Below are 27,735 nucleotides of genomic sequence, written 5' to 3'. Positions count from 1 at the left end.
TCTGTCAGGAGGAATGGGCCAAAATTCACCCAACTTATTGTGGGAAGCTTGTGGAAGGCTACCTGAAACGCTTGACCCAAGTTAAACAATTTTAAAGGCAATGCTACCAAATACTAATTGAGTGTATGTAAACTTCTGACCCACTGGGAATGTGATGAAAGAAATACATGCTGAAATAAATCGTTCTCTCTACTATTATTGTGACATTTCACATTCTTAAAATAAAATGGTGATCCTAACTGACCTAAGAGTGGGGATTTGAATGTTAAATGTCAAGAATTGTGAAAAACTGAGTATAAATGTATTTGGCTAAGGTATATGTAAACTTCCGACTTCAACTGTATGTATACACACATACATACACACACTACCGTTCAAAAGTTTTGGGTCACTTAGAAATGTCTTTATTTTTACTATTTTCTACATTGTAGAATAAAAGTGACGACATATACTATGAAATAACACATATGGAATCATGTAGTAAGCAAAAAAAAGTTAAACAAATCAAAGTAGCCGCCCTTTGCCAGCTCTGCACACTTGGCATTCTCTCAACCAGCTTCATGAGGTTGTCACCTGGAATGCATTTCAATTAACTGGTGTGCCTTGTTCAAAGTTCATTTGTGGAATTCCTTTCCTTAATGTGTTTGAGCCAATCAGTTGTGTTGTGACAATGTAGGGGTGGTATACAGAAGATAGCCCTATTTGGTAAAAGACCAAGTCCATATTATGACAAGAACAGCTCAAATAAGCAAAGAGAAAGGACAGTCCATCATTACTTCAAGACATGAAGGTCAGTCATTCTGGAACATTTCAAGGACTTTGAAAGTTTCTTCAAGTGCAGTCGCAAAAACCATCAAGCACTATGATGAAACTGGCTCATGAGGACTGCCACACGAAAGGAAGACCCAGAGTTACCTCTGCTGCAGAGGATAAGTTACTTCGAGTTACTAGCCTCAGAAATTGCAGCCCAAATAAATACTTCAGAATTCAAGTAACAGACACATCACAACATCAACTGTTCAGAGGAGAATGCATAAATCAGGCTTTCGTGGTCGAATTCCTGCGAAGAAACCACTACTAAAGGACACAAATAATAGGAAGAGACTTGCTTGGGCCAAGAAACATGAGCAATGGACATTAGACCGGTGGAAATCTGTCCTTTTGGTATGATGAATCCAAATTTTAGATTTTTGGTTCCAACCGCCGTGTCTTTGTGAGACGCAGAGTAGGTGAATGGATGATCTCTGCATGTGTGGTTCCCACCGTGACGCATGGAGGAGGAGGTGTGGGGGTGCTATGGTGTGGGGGTGCTTTGCTGGTGACACTGTTGGTGATTTATTTAGAATTCAAGTTACACTTAACCAGCATGGCTACCACAGCATTCTGCAGCGATACACCATCCCATCTGGTTTGCGCTTAGTAGGACTGTCATTTGTTTTTCAACAGGACAATGACCCAACACTAGACTGACCCAACACAGAACTAGACTGCAGGCCAGACCTGGCTGTGTAAGGGCTATTTGACCAAGAAGGAGAGCGATGGAGTGCTGCATCAGATGAGCTGGCCTCCACAATCCCCTGACTTCAACCCAACTGAGATGGTTTGGGATGAGTTGGACCGCAGAGTGAAGGAAAAGCAGCCAACAAGTGCTCAGCATATGTGGGAACTTTCAAGACGGTTGGAAAAGCATTCCAGGTGAAGCTGGTTGAAAGAATTCCAAGAGTTGGGATCAAGGCAAATGGTGGCTACTTTGAAAAATCTAAAATACACTTTTTTGGTTACTGCATGATTCCATGTGTTATTTCTTAGTTTTGATGTCTTCAATATTATTCTACAATGTAGAAAATAGTAAAAAATAAAGAAAAACCCTTGAATGAGTAGGTGTGTCCAAATTTTTGACTGACTGGTACTGTACATATTTACCCCAATTACCTCGTGCACATCGACTCGGTACTTGTACCCCTTGTACAGTGTATATATCCAAGTTATTGCTACTCATTGTGTAACTATTGTTACTTTTATTACATGTTTTACTTTTCTATTATTTCTCTATTTTCTTTCTCTCTGCATTTTTGGGAAGGTCCTATGAGTAAGTATTTCACTGTTAGTCCACATCTGTTGTTTACGAAGCCTGTGACAAATAAAATTTGATTCGATTTTGCATGTGTGTATATGTTTAGATCCTGCTCCTGGATGAACCTACTGCTGGTATGGACCCCTGTTCCAGACACCAGGTGTGGTCTCTGCTGAAGAGTCGCAGAGCAGGCAGAGTCACGGTGCTCAGCACACATTACATGGACGAGGCAGACATACTCGCTGGTACACCCATCTCTTCCCTATCTATCTCTAACAATGTGTTAATCTGTAGCAGGGTTCTCTTTATCCCTCAATACACTTACGTCTTTCACTCGCCATCTCAATTTCTCTTTTTCTCTATCTCTCTCGATCTCTTTCTCTCTCTTTCATTTTCCCATTCCCTTTTAGACCGCAAAGCTGTGATCTCTCAGGGCCAACTTAAGTGTGTTGGTTCTTCCCTATATCTCAAGACCAAGTGTGGAGTAGGATACCACCTCAGGTAAGTTCGGCAGACAGCTCTCCAAATGTCACAAAAAAATACACTATAACACATATCTCGACCTAAAGCGTTTTGACCTATTTAAGCCATCCAGCAGATTGTTTCTTCAAAAATCATGTTGTTTGATGACAGTAAGACTGATGCATACATACCGCAGCTAAATAATGTTTTCCCCCTTCCTATAGAATGTCTATTGGTGAACGGTGTGAGGTGGATGGTGTCACATCATTGGTCAAGCAACACGTCCCCAAGGCTCAGTTGTCACGGCAACAAGAGGCTGAACTGACATTCACCCTCCCTTTCGAAAGCATGGACACCTTTTCAGGTCAGAAACTAATCTCTGTACTACGGCTCAGTTGATCGCTCCTATCATAGAAATATAATTCCTATTGAGTGTACCCATGACGGGGAAGTAAAATGGCTATAGTCCGAGGGGCTATTCACTTTCGAGGAATTATATTTTTATTCATATATAGCAGGTAGAGTTTTAGATCTGTGGTTCTGTACTTACTGTAGCATGACTTCACTCTCTCAGGATTGTTCTCAGAACTAGACTGCAGGCCAGACCTGGGCATCAGCAACTACGGGGTGTCAATGACAACGCTGGAGGACGTGTTTCTTCGTCTGGAGGCTGAGGCTGAGGTGGACCAAGCTGGTGAGCCTTCCTTCTTTTCTCTCCGTCTGTACTAAGCAGGGGTCTACATTCACATGCACTGGTGCTACCAACTTAAAAAAGTTAGGAGCACCACATTAAATTTTGGAGCACCAGAAAACATTATACATTTTATTTATTGATACGGCCTATATGAATTCTAGCTACTTTTGCAGCACATGTTGTGCCCTAGAAACGAATATGTAACACTGTAAAGACATGAGTTTATTATAAAGCTAAAATGTTGATCCAAATACTTGTCATTTAAATTACAAAGTCATTTGTGGAATATTAGGTTTCTACATTGTGTAAAAACACTATTTTCCTACTGAAAGTTGTACCATGTCTCTTTAAAAATGTCAGGTTTTTGATGACGACATGCACGAGATCTTTCATTCATTGCTATGATCATTGATCTCCTGAAGAAGAAATCCATTTTCCTTTCTTTCTGTGCCCCCAAATGTTTGGATATACTGGTAAAGTTACCAGGTTGTTAGCTAGCTATCCAATGAGGTAACATGATTGAACAAATTATTTAACAACGCTCAAGTAGTTTTAGAACAACCAACAACATGGTTTATGAATGTAAAATGGGGTCCTAGAGATCCACTATAGGAAGATAAACATGTTGCGGTAATATGGGTCAGATCTTTTGACCTGGTTGGGCTAGAATCAAGACGTTTTCACTTTATTCTCTAGGGTACTCGGAAACATTATCATTACAACAATTAATATCTGGCAGATTTCTTCCATAATCGCACAGTGTTCCCATAATAAAACTCCTTGGTCGCACTTTAAAGCCCTGCCCTTATGGAAAAACCACATGATTTCACATGTGATATTTCCACGTTTTCACATGTGAAACCATGTGTTTTTGGAACACGTCACATGTGGTGATCTGGATTTTCACATGTGAAACCATGTGTTCTTAGAACACTTCACCTATGATATTTCACGTGGATTTTCACGTGATCGCATATGCTCAAGAAAAACTATTATATTTATCATAGTGATTCAGGAGTACCATTAAAACAGAATAATATGCCACACCAACATTAGACACCTATACAGAAAACCCTGAAATAAGTAAACTTAAAGAAATAATGAGAGAATAGTCAGAATAACTGACAACTAAAATAGCAGTGCAGCTGGCAGTCTTTTGCTAAGTGCAGAGATGTATTATAGGTAATGAATGTGTAGGGGAATGCTACAGACTTTGTGGCACAGCAGAAAGGTCAGTGTACCTCAAATCCAGAGGTTGTGCAATCAAATCCCAGGTTGGGTCATACTTTTGCTGAACAGCAACAACACATGCAATTCCACATGTGAAGTTTTGGAAAAACACGTTTTCACATAATTTCATGTGTTCCAAAAACAAGTTTTCACATGTATTGTGAAGTCATGTGATTTTCCACATTTGAAATCATGTGTTTCAATATGTGATAACTTGAAATTACACTGTTAGCCATTGCTGTTAATTTTGAGGTAGATTTTGTCATTTTACTGTACATTTCTACAGTAATAGTGTTTTGCTATATTCACTGTGAATAACAATGCACTTTTTGATCCGTCCTGCAAATTAACTTGGCACGCTTCACTTGCAATTGCATTTAAACTTATAGGGTACTTTTGACACAAACTGTTTTTATATTTTATTCTGTAAGTTACGAGCTACTGAGTTATGGTGAAAATAGTGCAAACAAGTTTTAATGTATTTCTACGCCTGAACTGTATTTCTACAGTAAATCTACTGTGAAACAACTAACTGTATTCAGAAGGTACACAGAAATTCCTATTCTAATTAGTTATTTTCAATAACGAAAAATTTGGAAATGGTATTTGGTTCACTTTCTGAATTGACTGGAACTTGATGGAATTGACCTCAACATTGGTTAGCACACTTGGGATGCAACCACACCTAGGATTTGAACTCACAACCTCTTGGATGCCAGCAACCTGAATTTCCTTATTTCCTGATCTGATAGAATCTAGCCCTAAGTGTGCATAAATGCTCTCTGGATTTAAACTGGAGTGCCACAAGATTCGACATAAAAAACATCCAGTCAGCAGCAGTCCTGTGGGGGAAAACGGCTTGTTACCAAGAACATACACTCACCGGACAGTTTGAGGTACACCACACCTTTCACAACAATGTATCACTCCTACAGACAGTCACGTGGCCCTGGCTTGTTATATAAAGTAGGCATCGAGGCATTCAATTTCTGTTCGATTGAACGATAAAGAAATCTACCAATTTTCTGACAGACTGCCCTGCTACAGTATGCTGCCAATCAGCAAGTGATGTACAGTTGAAGTCGAAAGTTTACATACACCTTAGCCAAATACATTTAAACTCAGTTTTTCACAATTCCTGACATTTAAAAATTCCCTCTCTTCTGTCAGTTAGGATCACCATTTTATTTTAAGAATGTGAAATGTCAGAATAATAGTAGAGAGTGATTTATGTCAGCTTGTATTTCTTTCATCACATTCCCAGTGGGTCAGAAGTTTACATACACCCAATTAGTATTTGGTAGCATTGCCTATAAATTGTTCAACTTGGGTCAAATGTTTTGGGTAGCCTTCCACAAGCTTCCCACAATAAGCTGGGTGAATTTTGGCCCATTCCTCCTGACAGAGCTGGTGTAACTGAGTCAGGTTTGTAGGCCTCCTTGCTCGCACACGCTTTTTTCTGCCCACAAATTGTCTCTAGGACTGAGGTCAGGGCTTTGTGATGACCACTCCAACACCTTGACTTTGTTGTCCTTAATCCATTTTACCACAACTTTGGAAGTATGCTTGGGGTCATTGTCCATTTGGAAGACCCATTTGCGACCCAGCTTTAACTTCCTGACTGATGTCTTGAGATGTTGCTTCAATATATCCACATACTTTTCCGGCCTCATGAAGCCATCTATTTTGTGAAGTGCACCAGTCCCTCCTGCAGCAAAGCACCCTCACAACATGATGCTGCCACCCCCGTGCATCACGGTGGTGATCTTTGGCTTGCAAGCCTTCCCCTTTTTCCACCAAACGTAACGATGGTCATTATGGCCAAACAGTTCTATTTTTGTTTCATCGGACCAGAGGACATTTCTCCAAAAAGTATGATCTTTATCCCCATGTGCAGTTGCAAACCATAGTCTGGCTTTTTTATGGCGGTTTTGGAGCAGTGGCTTCTTCCTTCCTGAGCGGCCTTTCAGGTTATGTGATATAGGACTCGTTTTACTGTGGATATAGATACTTTTGTACCTGTTTCCTCCAGCATCTTCACAAGGTCCTGTGCTGTTGTTCTGGGATTGATTTGCACTTTTCGCACCAAAGTACGTTCATCTCTAGGAGACAGAACGCGTCTCCTTCCTGAGCGTTATGACGGCTGCATGGTCCCATGGTGTTTATACTTGCGTACTATTGTTTGTACAGATGAACGTGGTACCTTCAGGCGTTTGGAAATTGCTCCCAAGGATGAACCAGACTTGTGGAGGTCTACAATTTCTTTCTGAGGTCTTGGCTGATTTCTTTAGATTTTCCCATGATGTCAAGCAAAGAGGCACTGAGTTTGAAGGTAGGCCTTGAAATACATCCACAAGTACACCTCCAATTGACTCAAATTATGTAAATTAGCCTATCAGAAGCTTCTAAAGCCATGACATAATTTTCTGGAATTTTCCAAGCTGTTTAAAGACACAGTCAGTTTAGTGTATGTAAACTTCTAACCCACTTGAATTGTGATACAGTGAATTATAAGTGAAATAATCTGTCTGTAAACAATTGTTGGAAAAATGACTTGTGTCATGCACAAAGTAGATGTCCTAACCGATTTGCCAAAACTATAGTTTGTTAACAATACGTTGGTGGAGTGGTTGAAAAACGAGTTTTAATGACTCCAACCTAAGTGTATGTAAACTTTCGACTTCAACTGTACATAGTGTCAACAGAAACGTCAGTGAAGACACAGTAGGTTACTGACAATACTTGCTAGTGGCAGCACGTGTCCTATAAGTTATTGTGACTTTTACATAACCTACTGACAAATAGTTTCCAGTTAAGAAATTACAAATTCACAGCAATTTATGCCATTAAGTTACTGGAAAATGCACAATAACCTCTTTACAGTGCATCTCATTACTGACTGATACATTATCTTGCTAAGTTTGCAGAACAGTGTCAAAGGAGTTGCTGAACTTGCATCGGCATAACCATCAAACACTTAAACTGCTCCAACACTTCGACTGACGGTTTGCACAAATACACATATACTGTCACGTTCTGACCTTAGTTCCTTTTTTATGTCTTTATTTTAGTTGGTCAGGGCGTGAGTTGGGGTGGGCATTCTATGTTGTTTTTCTATATTTTGTTCTGTTATATTTCTATGTGTTTGGCCTAGTATGGTTCTCAATCAGAGGCAGGTGTCAGTCGTTGTCTCTGATTGGGAGCCATATTTAGGTAGCCTGTTTTCTATTGTGTTTTCTGGGTGGTTGTTTCCTGTGTTAGTGTTTGCACCATACGGGACTGTTTCGGTTGTTTGTTTGTACTTTTGTTATTTTGTTCAGTGTTCTGTTGAGTTATTTAATATCTCATTATGGACAATTACCACGCTGCACATTGGTCCGATCCTTGCTACTCAGAAGAAGACGAAGAGGAAATCCGTTACTTTTGTATATATAGTGTATATGTATGTGGATATCCCTTCAAATTAGTGGATTTGGCTATTTCAGTCACTCTTGTTGCTGACAGGTGTATAAAATTGAGCACACAGCCATGCAATCTCCATAGACAAACATTGACATTAGAAGGACCTTACTGAAGAGCTCCGTGACTTTCAACATCGCAGCATCATAGGATGCCACCTTTCCAACAAGTCAGTTCGTAAAATTTCTGCTCTTCTAGAGCTGCCTCTGTCAACTGTAATTGCTGTTATTGTGAAGTGAAAATGTCTAGGAGCAACAATGGACGGCTCAGCCGCGAAATGGTAGGCCACACAAGCTCTCAGAACAGGTTCACCAAGTGCTGAAGCGCGTAATGCGTAAAGATATTATGTCCTTGGTTGCAACACTCACTACCAAGTTCCAAACTGCCTCTGGAAGCAACGTCAACACAATAACTGTTCCTTCGGGAGCTTCATGAAACGGGTTTCCATCACCAAGCGCAATGCCAAGCTTTGGCTGGAGTGGTTTAAAGTTCGCCACCATTGGACTTTGGAGCAGTGTAAGCGTGAACTAACAGGACTGCCCCGGGAGAGCTCTTGTCAGCGCCCTGGAGAGGTTCCAACAAACTTGATGCACCATACTTCTGAATGTCTGTCAGGAGCTCTCAGTCCCGTTAGTTCTCTTATGTACTGCAGACAAGTCAACATATTCATCACTAACGTTTGCTTCATTCATGTAACCGACCAATACTGGGTCATGCATGTGACAGACCAATACCTCACAAGGCTTCTTCTCTCTAAGCTGAGACCTTGAATCTGAGATATCGTTCTCAAAACAAGGGTCTAGGCGTCCAAATTGCAGATACTGATACTGATAGTGATTTAGATTTTAGCTTCTATATCGAAATATTCTATACTCCTATTAAAGTAAGGGAAATCAACACAGAAAAAAACAGACACTTCCTTATTTCAAACCCTTCATTCTAGTTTGTACAATCCAATTAGTATGGTAATACTATAATCCCAATAAAGGTTATTGTAACGCTCGTCTTTAGGTGGAAGAGAGGAGGACCAAGGCGCAGCGTGGTGAATGTTCATGATGTCGAATTTTAATGATATCCAACAAAACAGAACACTGACAAAATACAAAATAACAAAATGACGTGAACAGACCTGAACTTGAGAACATAAAACATGAACGCACGAACAGGTAGGAACAAACGACCAAACGAAACGAAACAGTACCGTGTGGTGAAACAAACACAGACACAGCAACAATCACCCACAAACAAACTGAGAAACAGTCTACCTTAATATGGTTCTCAATCAGAGACAATGACAAACACCTGCCTCTGATTGAGAACCATATCAGGCCAATACAATGAACCCAACATAGAAACACATAACATAGAATGCCCACCCAGTTCACGTCCTGACCAACTAAACAATACTGAACAAAGGAAATAAGGTCAGGAACGTGACAGTTATACGTGACAGTTCTATTAATGGGAGTGAATTAATAAAAAATACACACATACACAGCATGGTAAATAGCACAATTTAGACAAACTAAGAAAGAAAAAAAACACACGCTGCAGCCCATTTGGCAATTTGGGATCCCCAACTTCCAAACGGGGATTCCAACTAAGTTGCAAGCGTCCACTCTGGTTGTGGGGAATTATTCTTAGAAACAGTGGCAATGTATACGGCGAATTCAGTCATATCAGAAGAATGATCTGGTACAAAAGTACAACATTCATCACCAATGATTGCATAAGTGTTGCCTTGACTTGCCAAAAGATCGCCAAGAGCCTCTCTGTTTTGCAGAGCCTATTTGCACAATTCCTTTAGCATTTCCAATGTTTTCTACATCTCTAGAGATCTCCCAAATTTGGTCTAGGGCACATGCATATTGACTTTCATGTTATAACAGTTTCACACCAACCTTGATAAGAATGAGATTGGGGCAAGGTTAGCCCAAGCTACAATCTAGTGGCTCTCCTCACATTTTAGGGGCATAGCTCTGTCTCTACAACCCTCACTTATCCAAATCATAATTATAACTATTAATAAATGATCCACCCCGAATTTAGAATGGCAGTCCTTAGTGCTTCATGTTGGTTCTATCACTTTAAGACCCTCAACTTAGCACACACCCATACTGGCAGAATGTACATTTACATTGACATATATTTCTGGCTTTAACTATTCTCATCACTTGTGGTAATGACAGATTGGTATCTCAATGCATTTTATGTCTAAATTACTGTACATTTTGCAGTGTCCAGACCTCAACAATCAACCGGATACCCAAACAAACAATATTGGATGAGCCAAAATCAATTACGGGCACGGTGGATCACCCCCCTCCCTCCCTGCATTCATCCTTCTGGCATTTCTTCATGTTCAGAGAGTGTTTCAGTTCGTCCTCCCAATGGTACATGTTCAAAGTGGATGGCCCTTGATAATGTATCTCACCGCCACTGACCTTTACAGTTCATTATGTCCTGTCCATTTTCCTACCAGTACACCAGCAGCATGAGAGAAGTTTGGATGGGATCTCTCTCCATGCTCACTCCACGTGGACTCATGTCGCACTCCTGAGAGAGAAATCATGAGAGAAAAGGCAGTTGAAAGCTTCGCCTCCATGCTGTGTACAGTTTGCTGGCTCGGACTCACTGTAGAAGTGGTGAAGGACCATACTGAACTCCATTGTTGCCATTGCTTCAGCTGGTTAGGGGGTGGGTTGAGGTTCACACTGTTCTTGGTCAAATTATCCCTTCCATGCATCTAGACACCATCTGTGATCAACGTCGCCATAACCTCGAGAGAGGGCAGACCAGAACAACAGTTCAGTTTAGGGCATTTCTGATTCAGGAAATCCAGACAAGTTATTTACTGTATAACAAATTATTACTACTACCAATATTCTTAATGCAGATTTCTAAGACAAATGTCAAAGAGAATAACAACACAGTTGAAACACTTTTTCCCCCCACAAATTGGCTTATACTCCCTTATCATCTTGGCGATCCCACTGCAGAGTTACAGGTCAGGGAGTTAGAGGGCTAATCCTTAGGGAGAAATCCAGCAGACCCAATCTGGGGGGATTTGTTATTGAAGCAAGACAAAAACAAAGAAAAGAAAACAACAGCAATACACATATCACTTGATGTGGGGAAAACTTCAATCCATTTGGAGTAACTGTCAACCATTACCAACATATATTTTTTCCTTTTCCAGGAAGGCATGTGAAGAAAATAAATGTGCATATTTACCAAAGGGCCCTAGGGGACTGGTAATAATTTCCGCTTTGAACACGACTCACATCATGATTCATGCATCATGCATAACACTGCCTGTTAAATCAAAAATAAATAAATTAGAATTACAAATCTTGATAACTCCATAAGGAAATGATTGTATCCTATAAGGTAATTGTAAAATAGACTAGAGACAGGCGTCCCTCATTCAAGGGGAGCACTGTCTCTCTGTCCTCGTGGTCCTAATCACACATGGGACTATTAATAAATTATTAACTTTTTCTAATTATTAGTGCAGTGGTTCTTAACCTGGGTTCGATCGAACCCCAGGGGTTCGGTGAGTCAGTCTCAGGGGTTCGGCGGAGGTCAAGACACACATCCGACTCATATGATTTGTGATGACACTCCCCGCTTGGCCATCATTGGCTGCAGGTGATCACGCTACATCGCTTGGCCTATCTGTGCTGCAGGGAATTTGGTGCGCTCAGTAGTCGACTTGTGACTGTCGTGATGGTACGTCTTGTGATTTCTTTCTTAATATTTTAATCCCTTCATACTTGCTATGTCGAGCAAAAAAAGAAAGTGGTCGGACGAATATGTACAATATGGATTCACATGTATAACGGAACGTGATGGGAGTCAGTGCCCTAACTGCATGATTTGCAATGCCAAGTTGAGCAATTCTAGTCTAGCACCGGCAAAACTAAGAGAACACTTCCTTAAGCTGCATGGAGATGGAAAATACAAGAACACAACGCTCGCTGAATTCAAGGTGAAGAGAGCCAGATTCGATGAAAAGGCTACTCTGCCTGTTCTCGGCTTTGTACCCATTAACAAACCGATCCTCACAGCATCGTACGAAGTTGCTTACCTGATCGCAAAGCAGGGCAAACCACACACCATTGGTGAAACACTCATAAAACCAGCTGTGTTGAAGATAGCGAATATCATGCTGGGAAAAGAGGCTGAAGTTAAGTTATCCCAAATTCCTCTTTCAAATGACACCATCAGCGACAGAATAGAGGACATGAGCAAAGACATCTTGGCTCAAGTAGTTGCAGATCTGATTTCAAGCCCGGCAAAATTCAGCCTTCAACTCGACGAGACCACAGACGTTTCCAATCTAAGCCAGCTTGCTGTATTCGTGCGCTATGTGAAAGACGACGTGATAAAGGAAGATTTCTTATTTTGTAAGCCTCTTACAACAACAACTAAGGCAGCCGATGTGAAGAAACTTGTGGATGACTTCTTCAAAGACAACAATCTTTCGTGGGATATGGTTTCTGCAGTTTGTTCGGACGGAGCTCCAGTCATGCTGGGAAGAAAGTCTGGTTTTGGTGCGCTAGTGAAAGCCGATGCGCCACACATCATTGTTACGCATTGTATTCTGCACAGGCATGCGTTGGCAACAAAAACCTTGCCTCCAAAACTGGCAGAAGTATTAAAAATTGTAGTGGAATGCGTGAACTATGTGTGAACTAGTGCTCTGAGGCACCGCATCTTCAGTGAGCTGTGTAAAGAAATGGGCTCTGAATTCAAGGTACTTCTGTACCATTCTAACGTTCGGTGGTTATCCCGGGGACAGGTGCTGAATCGTGTTTTTGCCGTGCGTGTGGAATTAGCCCTGTTTTTGCAAGAGCACCAACATTGTCATGCAGATTGCTTCAAAAATTCTGAGTTCATTCTCATTTTAGCGTACATGGCTGATATCTTCGCAGCTCTCAACCATCTCAATCAAAAGATGCAGGGCGGTGGAGTCAACATCATCGAAGCGGAGGAAAACCTGAAGGCTTTTCAAAAAAAGCTACCGTTATGGAAACAACGAACAGAGAACGATAACTTCGCAAACTTTCCCCTGCTGGACGACTGTGTAAGTAAGATCGAAGATGTATCTGGAATCGGAGACATTTCTGTACCCGCGGAACTGAAGCAAGCAATTGCCACGCACTTAGACGAGCTTGCAAAGTCTCTCGACGGATACTTCCCTACAAGAGAGTCATATCCAGCATGGGTGAGACAGCCGTTCACGTTTAGTGTTGAGACAACAGATGTCAATGATGAATACCTCGATGAAATCATTGAAATTCAGCAGAGCCAGGTTCAACAGTAACTCTTCAGAACAACAACGCTTTCAACGTTTTGGTGTCAACAAATGGTAACGTACCCTGTTATTGCTAAGAAAGCTCTGGAGATTTTCATACCGTTTGTTACAACATATCTTTGCGAGCAATCCTTTTCGAGGATGCTGGACATAAAAACGAAGAAAAGGAACAGACTTTGTTGCGAAAATGACATGAGAGTGGCACTTGCCAAGGTGAAGCCGCGCATTTCTGAACTGGTCTCTGAAAGGCAACAGCAGAAGTCACACTGATTTGCAGTAAATATTCATTATTATGTTTTTGTTTTTGTGTGAAAATCATGTTTTGATGATTTTGTTCTTTGAACACACAGTGTTGATGTTGATGAACGGTTCATTTTGTGCACCAGTAAAATATATACCTATGTTTTGAATTTGAAAAAATCATATTTTATTTTTCCAATTAAGAAGGGTTCGGTGAATGCGCATATGAAACTGGTGGGGTTCAGTACCTCCAACAAGGTTAAGAACCACTGTATTAGTGTTTACATAGCCCTTTTAAATCTCACCCAATGTCTCCAGTCTTTCTAGTGAGGGTTATCAAGCCTCACCAGGAAGTCAGAACAGAGGTCAGAGGTCAGTCAGCCCCAGTAAGTCAGACCCCCACTCCTCCTGGGGGAGAACATTTTACCCCAGTTACGTATGTCTATGTGTGGGTGTGCAAGTTGTATATTATTATAATTTTTTCTATTGCTACTTCGTCGGATCTCTAGTAACCCATTATACACATATTTTGTTACTTTGGGTGCATTCGTAAATTCACTCTGGAGTGCCAGAGAGCGCTCAGATTGTGCCCTCGGCATTCGTAAATTCAGAGCGTTGTCAATTGTCCATTCGTAAATTCAGAGCGTTTCACTCTCGCAGCTTTCAGAGCGCACACTGGACGCGGAGTAGGGTTGATCCGAGCGTTCTGACCTCACAATGGCAGTCAAGCACCCAAGCTAACTGGCTAACGTTGGCTACCTTGCTAAATGAGAGAACACTTCACTCTGACCATTTTTCTAGCCCTAGCAGAGCTTGTTATCCAGAGCGTTGGTGAGTGTAACTGTGCTGCTGGCAACAATTTTAATTACGCTTTTTTGCCGACGTTTACTGACACCGGCCATTTTCAATGGGTGTTGAGCGTTTGTAAATTCATCAGTTATTCTGCGCTCTGTCATACTGACGAGTGCTCTGAAATCAGAGTAGATATCCTCATGTGATCTAAAGTCATGTTACCCTCAGAGACATGTTATCCTCGTTACTAACGAGACGTGTTATCCTCTGAGACATGTTACGTATGAGATTTCTGAGACATGTTATCCACTACCTGTAGATCTAAAAGTAGTGGTGGACAGAACCCTAGATAATGTTACAGATCGACAAACTTAGCTCACAGAACTGGTTGGGGCATTCATTCACCTCTTTCACATGTGAGCTAGTCCCCTGACAGCTCTCATTCACACAATAATTTAGAGCTAAATTTCAATCTCTTATTATCCATATTTCAATCGTTATGGCTAAATTTCAATTAGTTTAATGTCAACATTTCAATCCAAATGTCAATCTTATTAGTACTAATTTCAAATTATTCATTATCCAAATTTCAATCAGTTTAATATGTCATCTCACAATCACACAACTTTCACATCCACATTCACTAAGTACTATTCCCAAACACATTCTCTAATCTCCCATATTACCCATGTGCATCTTCAACGATTATCTTATCGTTACTTGTCGATACACCATATGTATCTACTGTACGTATTTAATAACACCTCGTATTCAAAAACACCTTGTGTTATTTGTACTGGCTGCAGACCACATAGACATTTCTTATAAATGCCTACAGGCAGCTGTCAGCGGGGCTTTCCATGGTACCGTTATGCCCTCGTTCTAGTCTTCTCATAAAACGAGCGAATAGCCTTCTCTCTAAGAATATGGTTACCTTTTTATGCGTGTCACCCAGTTATTACATTTTTTTTCATTTATTTAAACATTTTATACAGATTCATTTAAATTGACTTACTGAAAATCAGTTGCCGTCCCTCAATTGTTCACGGATGATGTGTCTCCTGCCGGGCAGCTCACAGCAAGGGTCTGGTCTGGGCGGGTCTTGTCGTCTTTTGGTCAGACAGGAATTTCCCTCACGCTTCATAAAATGTGCCACCAGTTTTCCTTGCAGACCCCCACTGGAAAGCTCCACAGTTTGTGACGCCAAATTGTTATGGAAATTCTTACACAGGGACACTGGAAGTCAATCTTAAATGAATCATTGTTTATTGTCAGGGCGCTGGAGAGGTTCCAACAGACTTGATGCACCATAGTGAACGTCTGTCAGGAGCTCTCCCGGTCCAGTTAGTTCTCTGATGTACTGCAGACAAGTCATATTTTCATGATTTAGCTTAAAAAAGCACCAACATAACATGTTCCATCACAGGACGAATCTGGGTTTGGCGGATGCTACCTACCCGACTGCATAGTGCCAACTGTAAAGTTTAGTGGAGGAGGAATAATGGTCTGGGGCTGTTTTCCATGGTTCAGGCTAGGCCCCTTACTTCCAGTGAAGGGAAATCTTAATGCTACAGCACACAATGAATTCAAGACGATTCTGTGCTTCCAACATTGTGGCAACAGTTTGGGGAAGGCCCTTTCCCATTTCAGCATGACAATGCCACTGTGCACAAAGCAAGGTCCATACAGAAATGGTTTGTTGAGATCGGTGTGGAAGAACTTGACTGGCCTGCACACTTTTGGGATGAATTGGAACACAACGACTGCGAGCCAGGCCTAATCGCCCAACATTGTGTCCCACTTCACTAATGCTTTTGTGATTGAATGTAAGCAAGTCCCGCAGCAATGTTCCAACATCTAGTGGAACGCCTTCCTAGAAGAGTGGAGATTGTTATAGCACCAAAGGGGGGACCAACTTCATATTAATGACCATGATTTTGGAATGAGATGTTCGACAAGCAGGTGTCCCCATACTATTGGTCATGTAGTGTATTTAACCACGCCCCCAAATATGCGAATGAGACCCAACCAGTACATTGCCCCCACCTATATTTTAAAGTGCAGTGATGATCATACCTTATGTTCAAAATATTGGGTAGAAAAATCTCACATACCTATGAGGTACACCGAACTGTTCCATGTGAGTTTATACAGTATGTATAGCTGTGAAGTGTATCTTTGACCTTTTTGTTCCCTGGGGAACAACACTACACTAACCATACCCTTGTTTTTTGAGTGTGTTAATATACTGTATGTTCTGAGCAATAAGTATGAACCTGGTGGCACTGCAGAAACATTGTTGCACTCCCAACAAAGGTGTTGCAAGTTCAAATCCTCAAATAATTGTTGTATATTCTCTCAAGTGTCATTGAGCACTGCTAGTTTTACATTTACGTTACTTGATTCTGTGCCGCTTTTAGCAAAATGCAGAAATGGCCAATTATTGGCAATAAGTCTGTAGAACGCATTGTTCACAGTACAAAATTATATTTTACAGTAATTGAGATCAGAATATAGCAGTATACTGTCATGTTTATAGAAATAAGAAGTTGTAAGTTTTTACTTTATTTTTACTGCAACTTTAGACATTGCATACGTATTCTTGGCAATAAATATATAGCCAATCTCCATTATGTCCATAGATCTGGTGGTGCAGCAGCAACATCAGGTAGCTAGCAACCAAGATGTTTAGAGTTCAAATCCCAAGTGAGGTTGAGTCCCAATTAATCAGCATACAGCAGCATACTGTCCATTAACATCAACTATTCCTTTTAAAGTAGTATTCTAAATGATATTGGACATCTCAGCTTTCACAAGTGCTCAAATGTTGTCACGTGTAATTTCATGTTCTCACGTTTACATTTTGAATCCCATGTTGTCACATTTATTTCACATGTCACGTGTAGTTTTATGTTAATCATAAGATGCAATCTACTGACAACTATGTTACCTAGGTCGTATTCATTAGGCACCGAACTGAAGAAAACTGACAAACGGGGAGATGACAACCTAAACTTGTCCAATTAGAAATATAATTTTTTGTTTTCTGTTCAAAAACATTTTCTACGGTGAGCCCTAAAAGTACGACCCTGTTGAGTAGCCTAATAACATATTCCTCTCTCCCACCCCTCCCGTCTCTAGACTACAGTGTGTTCAACCAGGAGCAGGTTGAGGATGAGGGTGATGCATCCTCTCTGGACGACACTGACCAAAGACTACTGACCTTCTCTGACAGCAAGCCAGAGGCGGTCCAGGGCCATGCTCTGTGGAGACAGCAGTTCAGCACCGTGGCCTGGCTACACATGCTCAACATGCAGAGAGAGAGGAAGGCCTTTGTCTACACGTGAGTCTGGGGAGGGAACTGCTTACCTCTCTATTACCTAACCTAATATTATGTTATTGACCTTATACACTGTGTTGTTGTACTAAGGCTATAGGCAAGATAATAGGGAGGTAAGCAGTTCCCTCCCCACATGCTCAACATGTAGAGAGAGAGGAAGGCCTTTGGCTACACAGGCTAGTCTGGGTTGAGAAGGACAGGGAACTGTTCTGGGCTGGGTGTGAGTGTGAACCCCAACACAGTGTCAGTGTGGGTCAAAGGTCCATTTGATACTTGTGGTGGCAGAGGAGACAGTTACTCAATGTATTTGTGTCTCACTCCCTCCCCCTCTCAGTCTGGCATTGTTCCTAGTCTTCCTAGCTGCTGTGCTAGTATTGTCTCTGGCTACGGGGAACATCCAGATCCACGCTCCAGAACGGCAGTTTGTCCCCATCTACCTGCTGAGACCGAACCAGGCCCCCCGGAAATACACCACCAGTCTACTGGTCCAGAACTCATCAGGTTCGTCAGCCAATCAGTCAGGAAATACACCACCAGTCTACTGGTCCAGAACTCATCAGGTTCGTCAGCCAATCAGTCAGGAAATACACCACCAGTCTACTGGTCCAGAACTCATCAGGTACATCAGCCAATCAGTCAGGAAATACACCACCAGTCTACTGGTCCAGAACTCATCAGGTACGTCAGCCAATCAGTCAGGAAATACACCACCAGTCTACTGGTCCAGAACTCATCAGGTTCGTCAGCCAATCAGTCAGGAAATACACCACCAGTCTACTGGTCCAGAACTCATCAGGTACGTCAGCCAATCAGTCAGGAAATACACCACCAGCCTACTGGTCCAGAACTCATCAGGTTAGTCCATACTCTCTTCTATACTGTGAACTGAATACTCTTGAATACTGTGTTCTCCTCCCATCACTACAGCTCTGAAATACTTTATGTTCTCTATCTAGCTTTTCCCAAGCAGTGGAGTTCCTAGCAGCATCTGTTCACAGAATATGAATGGCTGAATACGAGAGTAGAAACACTCTGGTTAGAAACACACACAAAAAAACTGTGGTCTGTTTCTCTGTGCAGGCTCGGATATCTCCGACTTCATCCGTAACCTGGAATCTCAGGACATCAAGGTGGAGATGATGAAGAACACAGACTACATGTCCTGTGCTCCTCACAGCGCAGCCATCAACGTCACCGGATCCAACAAGGTGAAAAATAATAACCCCTCTTATACAGGAGAAGGGTGACATTCTTTCTTTCTCTCTGTGAGTGTGTGTGTGTGTGTGTGGGCGGTTTACCTCTGATTTTATGCATGATAAATTGAGTGCTATATGGAGTGCTCCTAGGCTGAGGCTAGTTATGCAGCAAGTGCCCTAATTGGTAGTAGGGTGCTTCAGTAGAGTGGTTCACGTTTACCCTGGCTGTCTGTCTCAGGCGCAGAGCCACATAGGATGTGTCTACACAGGCAGCCCAATTCTCATTTCTCCCCCCTTGGGTCTATTTTGACCAATCAAAATCAAATCAGCTCTTTTGCCAAAAATTGGGGCATAAGATCAGAAGACATAGGGAGGCCACTAATGCCACTTTAAATGCCCAGTCCTTGATTGACTCTTCTTCTGTCTGGTTATAGGGTTTCAGTTAAGCATAGCTTTGCGCAAGCACGCCCACACACACGTGCGCACCTACGCACACACACACAGACAACCATTGACAACAGACACTTTTTTTCTTTCTCTGGTTTGCAGGGTTTCAGATACAGTGTAGCGTTCAACAGTACTACCGTCCACTCTTTGCCCATGACAGTCAACGTCCTCAGTAACGCCATCCTACGAGGTCTCAACGGCACACAACACATCCAAACCTGGACCAAGCCCTTCGACTATGTAAGTCAAGTCCAATAAGACTAATGATTGGAATAACACCGTGATGGTTTAGTTAGAATAGCACGTACAGCAATAGTCTAGAAAAATGAAGTTATATTCTATCTCAAACTTGTTACAGACATACACAAGCAATAAAGTATATTTATCCATGTACAGTGGGGAGAACAAGTATTTGATACACTGCCGATTTTGCAGGTTTTCCTACTTACAAAGCATGTAGAGGTCTGTCATTTTTATCATAGGTACACTTCAACTGTGAGAGACGGAATCTAAAACAAAAATCCAGAAAATCACATTGTATGATTTTTAAGTAATTAATTTGCATTTTATTGCATGACATAAGTATTTGATCACCTACCAACCAGTAAGAATTCCGGCTCTCACAGACCTGTTAGTTTTTCTTTAAGAAGCCCTCCTGTTCTCCACTCATTACCTGTATTAACTGCACATGTTTGAACTCGTTACCTGTATAAAAGACACCTGTCCACACACTCAATCAAACAGACTCCAACCTCTCCACAATGGCCAAGACCAGAGAGCTGTGTAAGGACATCAGGGATGAAATTGTAGACCTGCACAAGGCTGGGATGGGCTACAGGATAATAGGCAAGCAGCTTGGTGAGAAGGCAACAGCTGTTGGTGCAATTATAAAAAAATGGAAGAAGTTCAAGATGATGGTCAATCACCCTCGGTCTGGGGCTCCATGCAAGATCTCACCTCGTGGGGAATCAATGATCATGAGGAAGGTGAGGGATCAGCCCAGAACTACACGGCAGGACCTGGTCAATGACCTGAAGAGAGCTGGGACCACAGTCTCAAAGAAAACCATTAGTAACACACTACGCCGCCATGGATTAAAATCCTGCAGCGCACGCAAGGTCCCCCTGCTCAAGCCAGCGCATGTCCAGGTTCATCTGAAGTTTGCCAATGACCATCTGGATGATCCAGAGGAGGAATGGGAGAAGGTCATGTGGTTTGATGTGACAAAAATAGAGCTTTTTGGTCTAAACTCCACTCGCCGTGTTTGGAGGAAGAAGAAGGATGAGTACAACCCCAAGAACACCATCCCAACCGTGAGGCATGGAGGTGGAAACATCATTCTTTGGGGATGCTTTTCTGCAAAGGGCACAGGGCGGCTGCACTGTATTGAGGGGAGGATGGATGGGGCCATGTATCGCGAGATCTTGGCCAACAACCTCCTTCCCTCAGTAAGAGCATTGAGATGGGTCGTGGCTGGGTCTTCCAGCATGACAACGACCCGAAACACACAGCCAGGGCAACTAAGGAGTTGCTCCGTAAGAAGCATCTCAAGGTCCTGGAGTGGCCTACCCAGTCTCCAGACCTGAACCCAATAGAAAATCTTTGGAGGGAGCTGAAAGTCCGTATTGCCCAGCGACAGCCCCGAAACCTGAAGGATCTGGAGAACGTCTGTATGGAGGAGTGGGCCAAAATCCCTGCTGCAGTGTGTACAAACCTGGTCAAGAACTACAGGAAACGTATGATCTCTGTAATTGCAAACAAAGGTTTCTGTACCCAATATTAAGTTCTGCTTTTCTGATGTATCAAATACTTATGTCATGCAATAAAATGCAAATGAATTACTTAAAAATCATACAATGTGATTTTCTGGATTTTTGTTTTAGATTCTGTCTCTCACAGTTGAAGTGTATCTATGATAAAAATTACAGACCTCTACATGCTTTGTAAGTAGGAAAACCTGCAAAATCGGCAGTGTATCAAATACTTGTTCTCCCCACTGTATCTATCGAATTAACAAAAGGTGCCTGAAAGAGTGATCGTCATGCTACAATAATTTTACGTTCCCTATGTTCTTCTCCTTAGCAAATTCCCGACGCCACGTCATATGCTCTGGTCTACATTGAGGCTATCATACTGGGGATGCTAGCTGCAGGCATGCCTGCCTACTTCGCCATGGACCACACCCGAGACAGAGAGGTAAGCACTAAGTGGTCGATTCACCCGAGACGGAGAGGGTAAGCACTAAGCAGTCGATTCACCCGAGACGGAGAGGGTAAGCACTAAGCAGTCGATTCACCCGAGACGGAGAGGGTAAGCACTAAGCAGTCGATTCACCCGAGACGGAGAGGGTAAGCACTAAGCAGTCGATTCACCCGAGACGGAGAGGGTAAGCACTAAGCAGTCGATTCACCCGAGACGGAGAGGGTAAGCACTAAGCAGTCGATTCACCCGAGACGGAGAGGGTAAGCACTAAGCGGTCGATTCACCCGAGACGGAGAGGGTAAAGCACTAAGCGGTCAATTCACCCGAGACGGAGAGGGTAAGCACTAAGCGGTCGATTCACCCGAGACGGAGAGGGTAAGCACTAAGCGGTCGATTCACCCGAGACGGAGAGGGTAAAGCACTAAGCAGTCGATTCACCCGAGACGGAGAGGGTAAGCACTAAAGCGGTCGATTCACCCGAGTCGGAGAGGGTAAGCACTAAACGGTCAATTCACCCGAGACGGAGAGGGTTAGGACTAAGAAGTCGATTCACAGAATAGTAGACATTCCATGAATACTGTCTGGGACTGCTCTGATGCAGGACTGTCTGGAGCTTTCAGTTTTCTCCCGATTCAGAAATGACCTTATTGGTGATTGATTGAACAACAATAGCGGTGAAACTGAAAGCCTACAATACAACAAAAAGCACTCCTTTTGTGATCTACATTCAAAAGCATTCATTTAGTGTGCTTTCCATATTGACTGATAACTCTTTCCTTTCTCTTCTCAATCCTAGATAAAGTGCCGTTCAACGCTGCGTATCTCTGGCCTGGTCCCGTCTGCGTACTGGTGTGGTCAGGCTGCAGTGGACATCCCCTTCTACTACCTCATACTGACCACCATGACCAGCATCCTCTTCTCCTTCCATACTGCCAACCTGCTTACCTCTAGCAACGTCACCGCAGTGGTCAGTTAGTTAGACTCGTGTGTCTAGTACAGTACACACGCACACTTCCGTGGTCAGTCAGAAACAACACACACATACAGTGGAAAGAAAAAGTATGTGAACCTTTTGGAATTACCTGGAGTTCTGCATAAATTGGTCATAAAATTTGATCTGATCTTCATCTAAGTCACAGCAATGGACAAACACGGTGTGCTTGAACTAATAACACACAAATTGTTGTATTTTTCTTGTCTATATTGAATACAGCGTTTAAACATTCACAGTGTAGGTTGGAAAAAGTATGTGAACCCCTAGGCTAATCACTTCTCCAAAAGCTAATTGGAGTCAGGGGTCAGCTACCCTGGAGTCCAATCAATGAGACGAGATTGGAGATGTTGGTTAGAGCTGCCCTGCCCTATAAAAAACACTTACAAAATTTGAGTTTGCTATTCACAAGAAGCATTGTCTGATGTGAACCATGCCTCGAACAAAAGAGATCTCAGAAGACCTAAGATTAGGAATTGTTGACTTGCATAAAGCTGGAAAGGGTTACAAAAGTATCTCTAAAAGCCTTGATGTTCATCAGTCCACGGTAAGACAAATTGTCTATAAATGGAGAAAGTTCAGCACTGTTGCTGAACTGAAACGGTTTTGTAAAGAGGAATGGTCCAAAATTCCTCCTGACTGTTGTCTGATCCGCAACAACAGAAAACTTTTGTTTGAGGTTATTGCTGCTTTAAGAATATTTTGAAGATAAATACACAACGCAGAGGACGAGAGTACTGGAATACTAATGGTCAATAGCAAATTGTAAATAGGACTTGGGTTTCAGTTCAACATCTGTTTAGAATCTGTGGAATGTCACTCCTGAACTCAGAGCGACGTGTGCCACATTTTCATTAGTCTGTACATTGAGTCGGGTGCAGGATACTTGTTACTTGGCCATTGGCCAAGTTGTACTGCAATGACTTCTGATTAGTCAACCCCAGGTTAGGGTGGGGGGGTTATAAATGGCATCCTGTTCCTTTGTTCGGTGGAGAAAAGCTGAGGAGAGGGGAGACTGAACATCTACCTCTCAGCATAACATCCTGATTTGTCCTTCTTAAATAAACCTATTTTTCTCCCCCTGATTTGCTTTGGAGTTTGTGTTATTGAAGAATAACATAAATTGCTAACACTGCCAAAGGAGGGTCAACCAGTTATTAAATCAAAGGGCTCACATACTTTTCCCACCTTGCACTGTGAATGTTTACACGGTGTGTTCAATAAAGACATGAAAACGTATAACTGTGTGTTATTAGTTTAAGCAGACTGTGTTTGTCTATTGTTGTGACTTAGATGAAGATCAAATCAAATTTTATGACCAATTTATGCAGAAATCCAGGCAATTCCAAAGGGTTCACATACTTTTTCATGCCACTGTACACTCCCTCAGACTGACTCTCTCCATCTTATTTTCTATAGATCCTGTGTCTGATAGGTTTTGGTCCAGCTATGATCCTGTTCGCCTACGTGGTGTCTTTCATGTTCACACGCGTCCAGAGTAACAGAGACTTCTTCTCTGTGGTCTCCATGATGGTGAGAACAACAACCTTCCCTCCCTCCCTGTCACACAACATTTATATAACGTTCACACAACATTACAATGTTCACACAACATTCTTACAATATTAATAAAACTGTGATTTGTTTTTATTATCAAGTTTCCTCTATAGTGAAAAAAATATATAAGTAGATTAATGATTTGTGTCAATGTGGGAGCAGCTATATTACTTTGTCTTTGGTTATTTTGTGTGTGTGTGTGTGTCGTTTTGTTGCATACTAGGTGTGTGTGGTGTCTGCCTCCATCGTCCAGCTGTCATTTGTGAACGACAACCCCGGGCTGACGAGGATCCTCCACAATACACTATGTTTCTTCAACCCTCTCTACCCTTTAATGGGCTGCCTTAACTCTATCACCAAGGCCACCTTCCTGCCCTCCCTCTATGAAGAGGACTTCCTCTGGAAGAACCTGCTCATTGCTGTCCTATCTGTAAGTAGCAGGAAATGCCCTGGACATTATAATAGGAATAGGAGTCAGAGTACGGAGATGTTGATGTGTAACATGGATTGGGTTTGTTGTTGTTGGTTACTTTGTGTCTGGTAGGAAATTATTTCTGTTTCATACAGCATGCTAGCATATCAATATTTTTGTAGACAGACATAGAGCACATCACACACATTGTTTCTCCCCAGCCCTATCTGCAGTGCATCCTGCTGCTGTTCATGCTGCGCTGGTTGGAGATCCGCTACGGAGGGAGGACCATGAAGAATGACCAGTTCTGCAGGTAAGGGATGAGAGAAGAAGAAGAGGGGCAGGGCTACTCAGAGGGTAGAGGTGGTGGTCAATGGATAGGGGGAGTATGTTGATAAAAATATCACACAACTAAAGTCATTGTTAAAGTCCCAGTGCAGTCGAAAAGGACTCGCATACAGTAGAATAGAGAACCATTTGTACAAACTAGCGGAAATGATTAACACAACCGGTCACAAAGGTTTACTTGGAAGGGATATAAATACAGCGCTAATTTTGCTTTTATTTAAAAAAAGATAAGGACACCACCCAGTGCTCTCACTATCACCCCCTATCTTTGATAAAAACATATTAAACAATTTTTTTAAATCCTGTCGTCCCGTCTCGAAACCTACTTACCCAAATTGGTACATCCTCAGATAGCCGCCATCATCTATTACTTACAGTATCTTACATGCTTCATCAGAAACCAAAGCTCATTGGGCAGTTATATCTCTCGACGCAGAAAAAAGCTTTTGATAGACTAAATTGTCATATCTTTGGTCGGTTTTGGAAAATATTATTAAAATACTATATGCCAATACCTGCTCTGTTCTGGTCAGAATAACTAGAAGTAGCAGGCTAGTGGATCCCATCTCACCTCAGCTATTTTTATTGTCTATGGAGGCCCTGGCCCAGGGACTTCAACAATCAAAAGAAATTACAATAATATCTCTCAATTCTACGGGTCATGCCATCTCATTATACTCAGATAATATCAAACTTTATCTAGACAATGTACACTACCGGTTAAAAGTTTGGACACACCTACTCATTCAGTTGTTCTTTATTATTACTATTTTCTACATTGTTGAATAATAATGAAGACATCAAAACTATGAAATAATACATATGGAATCATGTAGTAACCAAAGTGTGTTATGTTAAACAAATCAACATATATTTTATATTTGAGATTCTTCAAATAGCCACCCTTTGGCTTGATGAGTTCTGGAGCGTGGATCTGGATGTTCCCCGTAGCCAGAGACAATACTAGGACAGCAGCTAGGAAGACCAGCAACAATGCCAGACTGAGAGAGGGAGGGAGTGAGACACAAATACATTGAGTAACTGTCTCCTCTGCCACCACAAGTATCAAATGGACCTTTGACCCACACTGACACTGTGTTGGAGTTCACACCCAGACTAGGGGGAAGGGAGAGAAAGAAAGAGGGAGAGAGAAAGAAAGGGAGAGATCGTTTGAATTACAGCGAGAGAGACAAATGCATAGAGTAATTGTCTCTGACACAATGTCGAAAGCTCCTCTGCCACCACGAGTATCAAATGGACCTTTGACCCAAACAGTTCTTTAGAACACCCACAGGCCTCACAAGACTCGTCTGAAGGTCCCGTGGTACCAGTTGAAAAAAATGAATGGAAGTATATATGGAGATTGTTTAATGACAAAAATAAGCTTTTAAATACATGTAAAAAAATAAATAATAATATGATAATAAATGTTTCCTGATCTTTCTTATATCTCTAGATATAAGTGTCTCTCTAGAGATACTTCAGAACAAACGTCCTTTTTATATTTTTGGGGGGACTGTCCATGTAGATAATCTGTTATTCAATGCATTAGTATTGGCTAATAGCAGTAAGGCCCTATATATTTTTTTATACTTCAAATCAAATAACTAAATGATCCTTGTGACCTTCTTAAAACAATTCCATATACAGTACCAGTCCAAAGTTTAGACACACCTACTCATTCCATGGTTTTTCTTTATTTGTACTATTTTCTACATTGTAGAATAATAGTGAAGACATCAAAACGATGACATAACACATATGGAATCATGTAGTAACCAAAGAAGTGTTAAACAAATCTAAATATATTTGGTGTCAGGTTTCCTCCAGACATGAGACTTGGCGCTCTAGCCTTTAGGAATATTACTCCACGCTCCAGTCAAATTGGGCACGCTCAACTCCAGCTCTGCTCCGCTAACATACTCTTGACACAAATGAGCTTCCCGACAGGTTGTGCAGAAATTATTTGGTTGTGCAAACCCACAGTTTCATCAGCTGTCCGGGTGGCTGGTCTCAGACGATCCCGCAATTGAAGAAGCCGGATGTGGAGGTCTTGGGCTGGCGTGCTTACACGTGGTCTGCAGTGTTGGACGTACTGCCAAATTCTCTAAAATGATGTTGGAGGTGGCTTATGCTCAAGAAATTAAAACTAAATTCTCTGCCAACAGCTCTGGTGGACATTCCTGCAGTCAGCATGCCAATTGCACGCTCCCTAAAATCTTGACTTCTGTAGGCCCACCACTCCTTTGTTTATTTTCTTTACCTACCAATTTTATTACAAAATGCTGTGTGGTTAATATGATAATTACATTTTTCTGTAGAGGGGCAGCTTATGGTACGTGTAGTATAAACTAAGTGTGTAAATGTACATGAATATTGTACCTGTAACCCCCCCAACCAAAAGATGACAAATAAAAACGTAGTCAAAAATGTCAAAAACATTATGAAAAAAAAGTTTTTTTTAAATTGTTTTTGTTTCTTTCTGACCTTTTCAATTTAAAACAATCACAGTATGGTGCTTGATTATTTGATATTGAGATAACAATGGCTGCATTGGATCTTTAAGTCATCATAATACTCCACCTAGCTTCGATTCCAAGGTTCCTTGATTTGAATGAGACTTGAAAGTATGGCAACGTGAGACTATGAAACTGAATATTACCATTGTCTTTCTCCTGAAGGATCTCTTCCAAGACTAAGGCTAAAGTGGAGCGTAACCCAGAGGAGGGGATCAATGAGGATGAAGATGTTCAGATGGAAAAGGCTCGGGTGAAGGAGGCCCTCACCTGCCAGTGCTGTGAGGAGGTGTGTGTGTGTGGCCATTACGAGGTGTGTGTGTTAAGTGCTTTTTTATTCACACCTTGATCTCTGTGGAAGACTAGTCCCATCTTTGAAAGGGGATTTGCCATGTTTTGACGGTTTCCTCAGATAATCTATTAACTGTCATCTAATAATCTTTCTTGTGTGCCCC

The 27,735-nt window shown here is 41.8% G+C and overlaps 1 protein-coding gene across 2 annotated transcripts in view; it reads left to right on the top strand.

Annotated features, from left to right (window-relative positions):
* The window catches only part of abca5 (ATP-binding cassette, sub-family A (ABC1), member 5), a 110,308-nt gene that overhangs the window by 64,916 nt on the left and 17,657 nt on the right, over nucleotides 1-27,735 (top strand). The window contains exons 14-27 of one of the 2 annotated variants that reach the window (XM_071393826.1): nucleotides 2,181-2,319; nucleotides 2,485-2,575; nucleotides 2,761-2,900; nucleotides 3,111-3,230; nucleotides 17,413-17,614; nucleotides 17,946-18,112; nucleotides 18,692-18,819; nucleotides 19,357-19,494; nucleotides 21,337-21,450; nucleotides 22,253-22,423; nucleotides 23,867-23,980; nucleotides 24,228-24,434; nucleotides 24,638-24,729; nucleotides 27,446-27,569. In XM_071393826.1, the coding sequence (XP_071249927.1) occupies nucleotides 2,181-2,319; nucleotides 2,485-2,575; nucleotides 2,761-2,900; nucleotides 3,111-3,230; nucleotides 17,413-17,614; nucleotides 17,946-18,112; nucleotides 18,692-18,819; nucleotides 19,357-19,494; nucleotides 21,337-21,450; nucleotides 22,253-22,423; nucleotides 23,867-23,980; nucleotides 24,228-24,434; nucleotides 24,638-24,729; nucleotides 27,446-27,569 (1,947 nt within the window). Of the gene's footprint in view, nucleotides 1-2,180; nucleotides 2,320-2,484; nucleotides 2,576-2,760; nucleotides 2,901-3,110; nucleotides 3,231-17,412; nucleotides 17,615-17,945; nucleotides 18,113-18,691; nucleotides 18,820-19,356; nucleotides 19,495-21,336; nucleotides 21,451-22,252; nucleotides 22,424-23,866; nucleotides 23,981-24,227; nucleotides 24,435-24,637; nucleotides 24,730-27,445; nucleotides 27,594-27,735 lie in introns of both variants that reach the window. The other variant, XM_071393825.1, reaches the window with a different exon arrangement.

Source organism: Salvelinus alpinus, chromosome 3, assembly GCF_045679555.1.
Source record: "Salvelinus alpinus chromosome 3, SLU_Salpinus.1, whole genome shotgun sequence".
Classification (NCBI taxonomy): Eukaryota; Metazoa; Chordata; class Actinopteri; order Salmoniformes; family Salmonidae; genus Salvelinus; species Salvelinus alpinus.
The sequence above is the reverse complement of the archived record's forward strand: the minus strand, read 5'-3'. Positions and strand labels throughout refer to the sequence as shown.